This window comes from Peromyscus eremicus, chromosome 11 (assembly GCF_949786415.1).
Source record: "Peromyscus eremicus chromosome 11, PerEre_H2_v1, whole genome shotgun sequence".
Lineage (NCBI taxonomy): Eukaryota > Metazoa > Chordata > Mammalia > Rodentia > Cricetidae > Peromyscus > Peromyscus eremicus.
This window is the reverse complement of record NC_081427.1, coordinates 59038895-59052603: the sequence shown is the minus strand read 5'-3', so window position 1 is coordinate 59052603 and position 13709 is coordinate 59038895. Positions and strand designations below refer to the sequence as shown.

Genomic DNA, 13709 nt, shown 5'->3' with positions numbered 1-13709 from the left:
CAAAAGGAAAGATCACACAAACATATTCCTCCTGTAGCTTTATATTGAGACAGACAGACAGACAGACAGACAGACACACACACACACACACACACACACACACACACACAGGGGGGGGGGCGGCTTTATTTGAGGCAGGATCTCATTTTGTAGCCCAGTCTGGCCTAAAATCTGTAGAACCTCCTTCATGCCTCAGCCTCCCAAACTCTGGAATTACAGGTATAAGCCACAGGTACTGTTCCCCTACAGTTGGTAAGCAGAAAGGTGAATGCTTTTGTATTTATTTAGAAAAGTTATTTACTTTTCTAAATAGCCAGGCATGGTGGAGAATGCCTTTAATCTCAGCACTCTGGAGGCAGAGACGGAGGATCTGTGAGTCTGATTCCACATATGTAGACAACCTGGTCCACATATGGAGCTCCAGGACAGCCAGGACTAGGTGATTATAGTATATGTACAAAAATCAAGGTCTTCCAAAAACATTAAGTAGTGTGATGGTTAATCCTGATTGTAAATTTGTTAGAATTTAGAATCACCACATAAACAAACCTCTGGCACTTCTGTGAGGTTGTTTCCAGATTAGGTTGGGGGGGGGGGGTAGAAAGATCTACCCTAAATATGGGTGGTATCATTCCATGGGTTGAGATCCTGGACAGTATAAAAAACAGTGAGCTGAGTGTCACCATTCACCTTTCTGCTTACCAACTGTTTCATGTTGCCATGGCATCACCACCATGGTTAACAGCAACCTCACACGCTCTAAGACAAAATAAATCCATTCATCCATGCTCTTGGCAGGTACTTTGTTCCAGCACACGTCAGAGTCCCAGGACCTCAATATGCCTGGCCCTGTACTGTTTCCAGAAGTTAGATACTGTAACAAAATGCTAGAAAAGCAAAAATAACTTTAGCAACTCTACCAAAAATTACCAAGAACTATTTAGAGTCTGTTGTGTGCATATGACCTGCCACTTAAAAGTTTGTGTGGTATGAAGGCTTTGCCAGACACGGGCACTATTTAGAAGTGATGTGCGCACTAAGGATTGATCTACTGATGGGTTCATAGTTGAATGGGCTATTAGAAGGTGAAGGCTATCCCGAGGAAGCAGATCACTGGTAATGTGCCTCTGAAAAGTCTATCTTGTCCACAGCCATCAGAGATGGGCAACCCAGCTCCATCACTCCCTCTGCCAGGATAGTCTGCCTTACCTCAGGTTCAAAGCAAGAGTAATTAACCATGAGCTGAAACTAGGAGGCACATCTTTCCTCCTTTTAAGCTGTTTATGTCAACACCCTTCATGGCAATACAGTGAAATCTAACCTCAATGCCTTCATCATAACCTTGGAAATCAATCCTGTCAGTAACAGAGAGCTAGGAAGATGCAGAGGAACCATATCTTAGCCTTTTACAGAGTAGACAGCCCCAAGAAATTCCTCATTACAAGAAAACAAGCACACAAACATATGGCCGACCTTTTGTTTTACTGTTTTGGTAACAGTACTTCGTAGTCAGCAAAAGGCGAAGTAAATAATAATGGAGAACAGTAACACCAATTAAGTTCTAGGTGAAGGTTTAAGAAACGAAGGCAACTATAACCACACCTTCTCCCTTCCAAACACACACATCACATCACTAAGGAATTTGTACAAGTTGGCCCTCTTCAGCAAGGAAGAATCAAACCCAAATTTGATGTGTGAAATATCTGACTGGGCACCATGCAACCTTGAACCCCTCCTAATGGCTTCGCAGAGTGTAAGCATTTAGGTCAGCAGTTCTCAACCCTGGGAAGTCGAGATCCCTTCACAGGGCTGCAGTTAGGAAGGATGAGAACTGTGATTTAGATCAAGAAATCCAGATGAACCAAGTGTGATGGGCTACTCCTATAACTCCAGCATAGGGAAAATAGAGGCAGGAGCATCAGGAATTCAAGGCCAGCCTGGGCTACCTGAGACTGTTTTCTAATTATCTTACTTTCGTCAAGGAAAGAAAAAGGAAAGGAAAGGAAGAAAAAGAAACAAAACAAGCAGCATGCTTTGGCAGAAGCAGCATGAGGTTGGTAAGATAGGCTTGGGTCTACATCAGAATTCTGTCACTCCTTAACAGCTTCACCCTGCCAAACCCAGACCACTGTAAGCCTCCACTCTGACTTCAATAAGACAGGTAGACATCCACTTGTACTGGAGATGCAACTCAATGGTAGAGAGCACTGTCTAGCATTCAAGCTGGGCTCCACCAGGAATACTTCGAGCTTGATGTCTACGCCATACTTATTAGAAGCTACCTTTATAAATGCCGGGTAGTTGTGATTTCATATGTCCTAATTTGTAAGACATCCTTTGGTTATTTCTCCACCTCTCATTTAAGAGACTAAATAGGTAAGCATGCCATTAGAAGTAATAATGAGTTCTAATAAAAATCCAGACTGTTCTGACTCAAGGACGTTCAGTGTGCTTCTTTGAAAGCACTTTCTGTTCTCAATGGTTTTAAGTCAAAAATCAGAATTCAGTATATTTATATATATAAACAATAAATTCCAAAGTAAACAGATTTTTAGATCTTAAGTAAGCCTCTCTCATAATTGAGTTTCACAAGCTGAAACGTCAAAATCCATCATTTGAAAAATAAGCAGCCAGGCGGTGGTGAGCAGTGGTGGTGCACACCTTTAATCCCAGCACTTGGGAGGCAGAAGCAGAGGCAAGTGGATCTCTGTGAGTTCAAGGCTAGCCTGGGGTACAGAGTGAGTTCCAGGACAGGCTCCAAAGCTACACAGAGAAACCCTGTCTCAAAAAACAAAAATAAATAAATAAATAAATAAATAAATAAATAAATAAATAAATAAAATAAGCTATGATTATACGAGAAACCATTACTACATACATCTAGGTCAAAGTTAAGCTTTAAGCTACCTATGTGCACACACAGTAATACAAACCTTAGCTTTGCTCAACAACTAAGATCTACTGCTAGCTACACTGTTCAAAGAGGCCTTGGTGGCACTTGTCTAAATATAAAAATTGCCTGCCTACTGTATAAATAGTAGATACTACAATAAACCCATGTAAAAAGTCCAAGACCAAAGTACAAATAACAAATATTACATTTTCTTTAGACTGAGGCTTTTAGTATATAATCTTAGAATGCATCTGTCATCTAAAAACAATTTATTAATATTGTATTACTGTATAACTTGTAAATCCTCACGCACTATAATCTGCAAGTGTGAATCATGAACAAAAATTTCCAGTAGAAAACAGACATGGGAGGAAAGGCCTCTTAAGCTCCCCATACCAACTTTTCTTCCCTTTGCAGTACTAGGGGCTGAGCCTAGGTCTCACACACAGTAGGCAAGTGCTCTACCACTGACCTATCTATCTCCCCAGCTCTATTTGACTCTCCCGCCTTGGCCTCCTGAGTGCCTGACACTACAGGCCCGGTAACCCATATTAAACCTTAAGGGTACTGCAAATATTAAACTCCAAGTGTCACAACCTTACATAGCAGAGCAAATAATTTGCAAGAGTGCTTTTTGTTCTGGATGTTGTTGATTTTTACGTTTTTGAGACGGGGTCTCATGTATTCCAGGTTGGCTTCAACTTGCTACACAGTGGATGACCTTAAACTTGTGGTCCTCCTTGCCCCCACCTCCCAAGAGCAGAGACTGCAGGTGTGGGATCCTACACCAAGGTTCCGGTGCTGGGGATTGAAACCAGGGCTTCACGTCAGACACGCACTCCACAAACCATGCTTCCAGCCCCCATTCCATTTTGGTATTTAAAAGTCTTAACGAGTCAGGAGTTGGGACACACACTCACCTTATCCTCAGTCAGGAGGCTAAGGGAAGAGGATCATAAACCTGAGACCAGCCTGGGCTACATAAGAAGACCGTCTCAAAAATCAAAACACTAACAATTTTAAGAGAATTTTAATCTATTTTAAAGCATCTTCCCTGAAGAATATACATTTATCAACTTCTAAAAATTGTATTTATCTACAATTTCACATTAAAAGGACATATCTTATCCACTAATGATGAGTGCTCTTAACTAGTGGTGGCAAAGCAGGGAATTCAACAGAGTCAAGGTCAGTGGCCTTCGTTACAATGTTATTTTACACTGTTTTTTTTTAAGGGGAGGGCTAGAGATGTGGTTCAAGGGTAGAGGATTTGCCAGGCTTGTACAAGACCCTGTACTTGAATACCCTGAAGATAAAACCTTTCTTAAGCAAGTCACTGATCATCTTGAAGAAAAACAAGTGTGGACTTTATAGCTAGGAAAAGTCATGCTATGGGGACAGGTAACAGTAAAGTCAAGGACACTGAAGAATGAAAAATATGAACAAGAACTACATTTTCAAAGTATTGTCTGTTAAAAGATGTTACTTACCAGACATATCCAGCATAAAAAAAAAATTGTTCAATTCCACAAGCTATGTTGATTGAGATATGGGAGGAAAGACAACACTAAATTCAGTAGAATAGAAATAAACTCAACAGAACTCACACAAGTGACATACAATTGCTACAGAACAGATTTTACCTTTGAAAACAGTAGCTGTGGAGCCTGCGGATCACTGAGTGCCAGAGAGGCTGATGTGAGATGCAGTGCTCCAGGGAGCCTGTGCTGTTCAGGACCAGCCTGGACTAGAGTCCTGTTTCACCAACCAGTGTCATCAAGGGAGGACATATTACAGCTCTTTTGGTAAAGCACTTGCTTGGCCTACTGCAAACCACCCCACATACCCCCACCCCAAAAGCAAACTACCAACACAGAAAAGAATCTAAGCTGCAGGAGAACACATTAACAACCTAATTTAGAGTATCAGAAATATTCTTGGTACACGTCCATCAGCATGTCCATGGCAGACATCACTAACTAGTCCCCACACTCCATCTTCCAGTATAATTCAGGGGAGGCACTACAGGCAAACTTGTTTGTTATCATTGAGAGCTATTCCTGAAATACACCATTCTAGCCAACTTCAGAAAGAATCAAAAGCTTACATATTTGTTGTTAATGAATTTATAATAGTTTCCCAAGACAAAAAAAAAAAGATTCTTTAAAAATTGGTTTTAAAAATTTCTTTTGTTTTGTTCCTCTGCTAAAGAGAACCAAACAGATAGATGTGGTGGTTCACACCTGTAATTCCAGCACTCAGGAGATTGAGTCAGGAGGATCAAGAGTTTGAGGCCAACTTGAACTACATATTGGTGAGTTTCCAAGCCACTCTGGCTACAGAATTAGACCTTACTTTAAAAAATAAAAAAAAGACTGGGGAGATGGCTCAGTGGTTAAGAGCACTGGCTGCTCTTCCAGAGGCCCCAGGTTCAATTCCCAGCACCCACAAGGCAGCTCACAACTGTCTGTAATGCCAGTTCCAGGGGATTCAACTCCCTCACACAGACATACATGCAGGCAAAACACCAATGCATATAAAATAAAAATAAATACTTTAAAAAAAATTAAAAACACCTTAAAGAGAATAAAATATTTAATTAATAGATTTCTAACTAAGAAAACGTGTTCTTTTAGAAAAAAACTAGCCCTCAAAATTGAGTTCTAGAAAACTAAAATTTTTAGCTCATTTTTGATCCATTTGAATTTACAAAACAAAGATAACCACCTTTTTTGAGTATCATTAAAGGTGAAATCAGACAGCTCTCAACTAGGGATTAAAAAGCTTCTAGCCTGGAAAACACTAGCTATCTACAATTTCTAGTTTGAGAAACTAGCATACACACATATAATTGAGTAATAAAAACGTTTTAAAGCTTAAAAGAAATGTATGTTAATATGAACATTAGAAGAAAGAATATCATGTTATTTGTCACCTCTGTTCAAAGAGATATCAAGGTAGAAGTCTCCAGGAAGTGAGAAAAAAAGGGGGAAATGAAAACAGAGCCCTGGAGTTCTAGGATCAATTATTATGAGTGATGTTTACCATACAGTAAACTACAGGGAAGCAGTGAAGAATCTGAAGAATCTTTTTTTTTTTTCCTTCAAGACAAGGTGACACTAGGTGGTTCTGGTTGTCCTGGACCAGGCTGGCCTCAAACTCACAAAGATCCACCTGCCCCTGCCTCTGGAATGAGTCTCAAGTGCTGGGATTGAAGGCTTGCTCCTTGTAGTGAAGAGTTTTGATAAAAGAAGTTGTAAATGTACTGTGTGTGGTATAGGTGAGAAATAATTATTTCCTAACCACTCAAGTCTAGCAAAGAAAACACCTAATATTCTATAAAGAAACCCAGAATGTCCCAGCTTCCTGGCTGAACAGCAGTTATATATGTACATGTGTATATGTGTGTGTGTGTGTGTGTGTGTGTGTGTACACGTATGTATGTGTGTATGTATATATTACACACACACACACACACACACACACACAGACACACACGACACGTCAGGAATAAAAACCCATGAAAAGCAGCTTTTCTCCATCCCAAACCCAACCACGATATATCGTGACCTTAGAATAGTAAACTGCTTTGAAAAACTACATAGGCCGGGCGGTGGTGGTGCACGCCTTTAATCCCAGCACTAGGGAGGCAGAGGCAGGCGGATCTCTGTGAGTTCAAGGCCAGCCTGGTCTACAGAGTGAGTTCCAGGAAAGGAACCAAAACTACGCGGAGAAACCCTGTCTTGAAAAACCAAAAATAAAAACTACATATACTGTCCATTAGGAGAAGCTATTAAATTATCTTTTTATTTGGTAAGTTTCAACAGAAGCTGGTAAAGAGGTATGACTTTATAAACACACACTGCAGAGCTCCATATGTATGACCATTCAGGCATCCCGCCCTTTATTTCCTGTTATTTAAAGAATTAAAGAGTATGGAAAAGTTTTCACACTACATACGGGAAAACATAATGAGCATTTCTGCCCATGACCTTCCTTCTCCCTAAAACAGGAGTGAAACTTGAGCCATCCGTAAAGCCTTCATAGTCTAAACATTTGTGTCGATTGTCATTTGGACAAGTCAACACACGTAAAAATGAATTTAGGATGCCGGCCGGTGGTGGCGCACACCTTTAATCGCAGCACTCGGCAGGCAGATCTCTGTAAGTTCGAGGCCAGCCTGATCTACAAAGCGAGTTCCAGGACAGCCCGGGCTGTTACACAGAGAAACCCTGTCTCGAAAAACAAAAGAATTTAGGGCTGAGGTGTAGCTCAGTGGTACACTTTCAGCACAGCAAAACACTGAAAGGTAAAAATTTCCTACCTGCCGATGTTGCCAGAGCACACAAGGGGAACAAAAGCAGATGAACTTTGTTCCCGTAAGACAACTATTTTGAGTACATAAACATGACACCTGGAAAGAACAGTTGATGTCTGGGCAAGTTATTGTCGCTTTGGGGGCAGAATAACATCCATTCAGTTCAAGTTTACAGAACACCTATTCTCCTAAGTGCTTTCTTTCGTCTCTACCTATATTTAGTAAACTGGGTACTTTTAGGAGGCGGGGGGACCCTAAAGACGTCCCAAAGGTCCTTCTCTGAGATAACTAGAGAAGAAAGCCGTGGGTAAAACACACTACGCACACCCCAGCCCTTGACAGTGAGACAGGAAGACCAGGAGGGCCGCTCGGACTAGACACTCACCTCCTGGATGCGCTTCCTCGCCCGCTGAAGCACCTCTTCGTAGCCCTTCTGGCGCAGCTCGCTGAGGCTTTCGTAATACTCCTCGGGATCGTCCGTCTCGGTGAAGAGCACCTGGGAAAGGATCTTCCAGCCGCACGTGTCCAGGCCGTGGCCCAGGTAGACCTGGAGCTGGTAACACAGAGCGTCGATCTCCTGCTCGGTCATCTCGGGGGCGCCCCCGAACAGCACCGTCCACATGCCGGACGGCTCTTCGGGGAACACCGGCAGACACGGCTCCAGCTGTGAGTTCACCGAGCACAGCTGTTGGTGCACAGCCCGCAGGTCCTGGAAGGAGAAGAGCCCGGCCCAGCTGCACTCTTCAGCCGCAGACTCCAGCTCCGCGGCGGGCGGCGGCGGCGGCGGCGGCGGCGGCGGCTCCGAGTCGGGGGGCGGCGGTGGCGCCTCGTCCTCCTTCACCATTTCCAGCACCTCGATCTCCTCGGAGACCGCCCCGGAGGCACTCACCACCCGCACCGACGACAACGGGGGCGCCGGCGGGGCTGCCGGGGCTGGCGGGGCAGCAGCGGCGGCCGCATCTCGGGATGGCGCGCCTCTGCGAAGCGGGCTGGCCTTGGCCCGCGCAGGGCTACGCAGGGGACTCTCCGGTCCTTTGCCCGCCGGACCCCGGAGAGGATCCCCCCGCGGGCTGCGCGCGCTGCGCGGAGAGCCACCCTCGGCCCAGGCCGGGCTCTTGCGCGGCCCGGGGCTCCGGTGCACCGCGACAGAAACAGCGGCCTCGGGCCGGCCCCTGGTCGCCGGGCTGCCGGGCCCGCGACTCCCATCAGGCGCAGGAGTGGCCGCCTGTTCCCGGGAGCCGCTCCTCTGCCTCTGGGCCGTCCGGTTGTGGCAGGTGATGGCAAACTTGCCTTCGATCTCGTTCCAGGCCACGATGAACACGAACTTGTGCTTCTCGCGCTCGTCGAATACATGGGGCCGCACCGCCACCCAGTCGGACTCGAGCGTCTCCTCCAGCGCGAACGACATGGTAGCTCCAAGTGCCCGGCCGAGGGGGGCCGCCCGGCCGAGTCTCCGCGGTGGCCGCGCCCCCAGCTCACCCTTGCCGGGCGCCTTCAGCCATCTTAGCGCTTCGGACCGCTCTCCCACCGGCTCCTTTGTGGCGCGACTTCTCACCGGAGACAATACGCGGCCCGGAGCAGGTAGTTCACATGGTCACGTGCGGCCGGATCTGTTGACAAGCCGCCGCTCGCTGCGGCAGTGCGGGGGGCCCCGGGGCCGCCCCGGGCCGGCCTGCTGCGAGGCCGCGGGGCTGCGGGGCTGCGGGGCTGCGGGATGCGCCGAGGCGCGCGTCCGCCGCTCGCGGGGGGCCGACCTCCCCGCCGACCGCGCTGCGCCGAGCCGGCCGGAACCAGACGCCCAGACTCGCTAAACTCCGCGTCTCAGCATCCCCACAATGTTGCCATTAGGCTGTGACGTCGGCGGCTCCACGAGGGACGTAAACACGGGCACGTGCGGCACGCTGCTGACGCGGCGGCGGCGGCGGCGCGCGCGCGTCGTGCCCGCGCCGCCACGGCCGGCGCCCCGCCCCCTCCGCGTCCCCCAGCAGCGCCTGCGCGTGGCCGCGGGCTCCTGGCCCGAGCCCCGCCCCCTCCTTCCCGGGCCCCGGAGCTGGCGGCGGCTGCGGGTTGTAGCTTCCTGGCACTGGGAGAGGCCGCTGTGCCCACGGGCACGAGTGGCCTTGAAGCCCGGGCAAGAGGAGCAAAGGCGGAGAGGGACGCTGAGACTTTTTCCAGGGACCCTCACGTGCACATTTGCCCGAAGGAGTCTGGATGGACACACCTGTGTTCAGAAAGTACCCAGTAAACCGTATGGGAACTCTGCCAGGCTGTTCAGAAGGCTAAGTCAAAGGGTTCGGTTCTCTCCTGACATCCTCGAGACAAAATTTAAGATGGACAAGTATCCGAGGACAACCCAGTGGGACACAGGAACAATAGGAAAAATTCAGTCCCGGCCTCAGAGTGTGAACGTTCGTCTCAATATAACCATCTTTTATTGCTTCGGCTTTCATAATTGTGTACTGTTCTGAGAACCTCTTGGCTAGGGCCCTTTTGAAGTTGTATTCAATTATCCGAATTCCCAGAGAGCACAAACAACAAAAAGTTTTATCAGCCTGCCATGGCGGTACATGACTATAATCCCAACACTTGTTGAGCAGAATCAACAGATCTGGGAATTCAAGGCCGGCCCGGGCTACAAAAGACCTTCTTTCAAAGACAAGCCATAAAAATCTAATTATTCATACGAAACTATGTTGAAACATTCCCAACATAGCCTAGTAGGTTTATGATCCAGTTTGTGTTATTGATGTTATCTTCCCTGTCAACGTTCAAGTCATCTGCAAAATAGGAATTAGTTGGTTTACTTTAATCCACATTTCTAAAACTTGTATAAAACCGGCTGGGTTACCCTTACATTGTCAGCTTTGTATTTTCATGACATCTAAATTTTATCCCGTCACTGGCTGAACATGTAGACCTTACACATTTGCTTTGAAACTCATGCCTCTTCCCAGATTAAAGGAAAAGAAAGAAAAGGGCACTCGAAGATGTGCAAAAAAAGTTGAAAATGACTTTCTCCTGGTACAGTTCTTTGTATGCAACTGTATTTTCAAAGCTTATATGTGCATTTGTGTCAGCTCTCCCATGCAAATTTTGAAAATACTGACAGAGAGTTGGATGTGGTGGCCTACCCCTTTAATTCCAGAACTCTGGAGGCAGAGGCAGTCAGATCTCTGAGTTCAAGTCCAACCTGGTCTACACAGACAACTCCAGGATAGCTAAGGCTAGAAAATGAAATGCCGCCGGCGGTGGTGGCACACGTCTTTAATCCCAGCACTAGGGAGGCAGAGGCAGGCAGAGGCAGTCGATCTCTGTGAGTTCGAGGCCAGCCTGGTCTATAGAGCAAGTTCCAGGATAGGCTCTAAAAGCTACATAGAGAAGCCCTGTCTCAAAAAAACAAACAAACAAATAAATAAATAAATAAAATGCCACCTTAAAACAAAAAACTGAAAGAGGTCTGGGGTGTAACTCAGTGCTAGAGTGCTTAAGGAACATGTGTGAAGTCTTGAGTTCAGTCTCCAGAGACATAAAAATGAATAAATCAATAAAATGCTGAAGGAAAAAAAACCCACTGCAAATTGGAGTCTCCAGCAATGCGAACAATAACATATATATAGGAAATTGTTCGTCTTGATAAAAAGATAACAACTAAATTTTTATAGATACAGTTACTGACATGATCACCATCTCTCTTTGTTAAACACATTTTTATATATTAGTATGAGTCTGGAGAATACAAGCTAAATATGTTTAAAAGAAATCTTTGCCAGGCTTGGTGGCTCATACCTGTAATCCCACCATTTGCGTCCTGTAGCCAACCTGAGTTACAGAGTCAGGTCCAGTCTCACACAAAACGAAACAACATTTATGTACACTTATTAATTGTACTATTTATCTAGAGCTATAAAATTGCATCTTATCCCAAACCAGCAAGGGGAAGATGGGGGCATGGTTACATGGGTGTTAAGTATTTTTTCCTAACACTCTTCCACTGTTCCTTTTCAAAAGAGAAGTCTCCATGTTTCATGTTTCCTCTATCTTAGTCATTATTATCCTAGAATGAAAAGAAACAAACCAAATCCCCATGATAGATTACTGTAGTACTCTAGAATTCTTTATTTAGGTCTATATCTGATTGTCAAGTGTGTAAATCACTCCCTGGGAATAAGTAACGCCACAGAAAAAGCACATACACCACACCAACTGTGAAAAGGCTTTGAAAACTATTGAGGATTGTTTGGCAATCTGGGAAATCCGTTAACACTTTAGGCCTTTTAACAGAAACTCGAGTAGTTTAATTGTGATTTTCAAGAAGCATGGCGTTTCCGCACACAGTGTATCCATCCTCACAGTGCCATGCCATGTGGGTATGAAAGGAATGAGTAACTTTAACTGTGTGTGTGAGAAAGCAGGAGCTCTGGACAGTGGGGGTTAGTCCCAAGGGTGGGGGAGTGAATGACAAGTTCAGGGAGCAGGTTCTGAATCCACTGCCAGCCCCACTGGATTTCCCCAGAAACAGACCCTGAAAAGAAGCTAGGAATAGAAAGGCTTGGAAGGGCCAGGGGGGTAAGTAACATTTGTGAAAGACTGGAGGCCAATCAGGACTTAGCGCCTTACAGGGCAAAGTTTGTTGAACTCCAGGATAAAGATTGTGTCTTTTAGGGGTCCATCTCTGGCGGGAATAGTTAAGCCTTGCTTGGTCGTTGGCAGAGGACCACTCTGAGAAAAATGTGAGATAAAAACTTGAAACGGACTCAGAGGACCCTAACTGCTGAGTACTGTCAGTTTGTCCCTTCTTATAACAAGCGTAAACCTTTGCTGTTGTTGCTTAGTTGATTTTGAGTTGGAGTCTCACGACTTAGCTGAGACTGCTCTTGAACTCACCCACCTCCTACCTCAACTCTCCTGAGATTATAGACGGGAACCACCGTATATTCATCCAGTAACTGTGATGGAATGGGCCTGCCATTTATTAATTAATTAATTAATTTATTTATTTATTTACCTGTTTACTTATTATTAAGGCAAGGTAGCCCTGTGTAGTCTCATGGTGTAGCGCTGGCCAGCCTGCAACTCACCATGTAGACCAGGCTAGCCACTAACTCACAGAGACCCACCTGCCTCTGCCTCCCAAGTGCCGGGATTAAAAGGATTTAATTCACACATCTTTATATCTATGTCAGTACAGTTTGCCCTGTAAGCCACATGGCTCTTTCATAAAAGCATTTGGGGAGCTGCTCTTCCAGGGCTGTGGTAAGCCTCTTTTTTGAGGAGAAACATAGAAGAGGGAGGTTAGGGCTTATTACAGACTCTACGACTTCAATTGCTTTCATGGACATACCTAACTTACTATCTCCCCCATTCTGCATTCCGAAGCCCCCTGTTCTCCTAGCTAGCATCAGTTGTTTGCCTGGTACTATGTCCCAAATCTTCATTCTTGTGAGGTCTGCATCCTGGTAATTTTATTCATATATCTTCACCGTAGTTATTACATCACTGTACATGTTATAATTAAGCAGGCATGGTGACATATGCCTGTAATCTTAGCACTTGGCAGGCCGATCAGGAGTCTCAGGTCAGCCTCAACTACATAGTGAATTTGAGGCCAGTCTAAGCTACTTGAGACCCTGTCTCACAAAACAAAACAAGAGAAAAGAAAGAAGTCTACCAGGGGTCAGGCACCCCAGTGCATCACTTGAGTTCCATAGGCGTGCCTCCCCGCTCCCATCAATCTCTTGCCTCCAACTGCTCATGGTCAAGGAGCTCTTATGACACTGATTGTGTATCTTTCCCTGGTTGACAGAACTCAAAATATGCAATGGAAGATATTGCCTTACAGTTCAGTGGGTCCTTTGCTATGTCCCTGGCAAAAATAAATCCCTGTCTAGACCAAGACCCCTAACCCTGCAGAATCCAGAACCGTGGTGACCTCCTTGGAGTCTCCGAGAGTGTAGGGAATAAGGCCATTCTCGCTTCTTTCTCTTGGTTCTCAGATACATGTATTCTTCCTGCTGGGGACATAATGCCTTATAAATGTCTGAGATGGTACTTTCACTGTGCCTTCATCATACCAAGCCAATACTACACCTATCCAGTGACGTCTAGAGAAGGCAGTTTATAATACATCGGTAAAGTGGGTCCTCTGATTGGACCCTATGGTGTTTTGGATCTGTAGGCCACACATCGTATAAGTGGCTTGATTGTCTAACTGGCTAATACTCTGGGGGCAGGAAAGGCAATCCCATACTCAGATAAAACATCTATTCCTATGGGGAAAAAAAGAAAATTCCCTTCCCGAATAAAGGAAAGGGATCTCGTGTAGTACTCCATTTGCTTCTAAGTACGAACTCCTCAAACAATAATGCTACACAGGGGCTCAGCATTGTCTTCTTTTGCTGACAAGGTGAACCATCTAATCAGGCTCATTAGGTCAGCCTCAGTAGGTGGGAATCCATGCATCCATGTTTTCCCCACACATACTTTGGTGAGGGGGATGGG

General features: G+C 45.6%; 1 protein-coding gene across 1 annotated transcript in view; it reads right to left on the bottom strand.

The window, feature by feature from the left end:
- Positions 1-8856, bottom strand: part of Jmy (junction mediating and regulatory protein, p53 cofactor) — a 72566-nt gene extending 63710 nt beyond the window's left edge. Inside the window, exon 1 of the mRNA XM_059276373.1 lies at positions 7597-8856. Coding sequence (XP_059132356.1) covers positions 7597-8619 — 1023 coding nt within the window. The 5' untranslated portion in view covers positions 8620-8856. The remainder of the gene's footprint in view (positions 1-7596) is intronic.
- Between the last annotated feature and the right edge of the window lie 4853 nt (positions 8857-13709).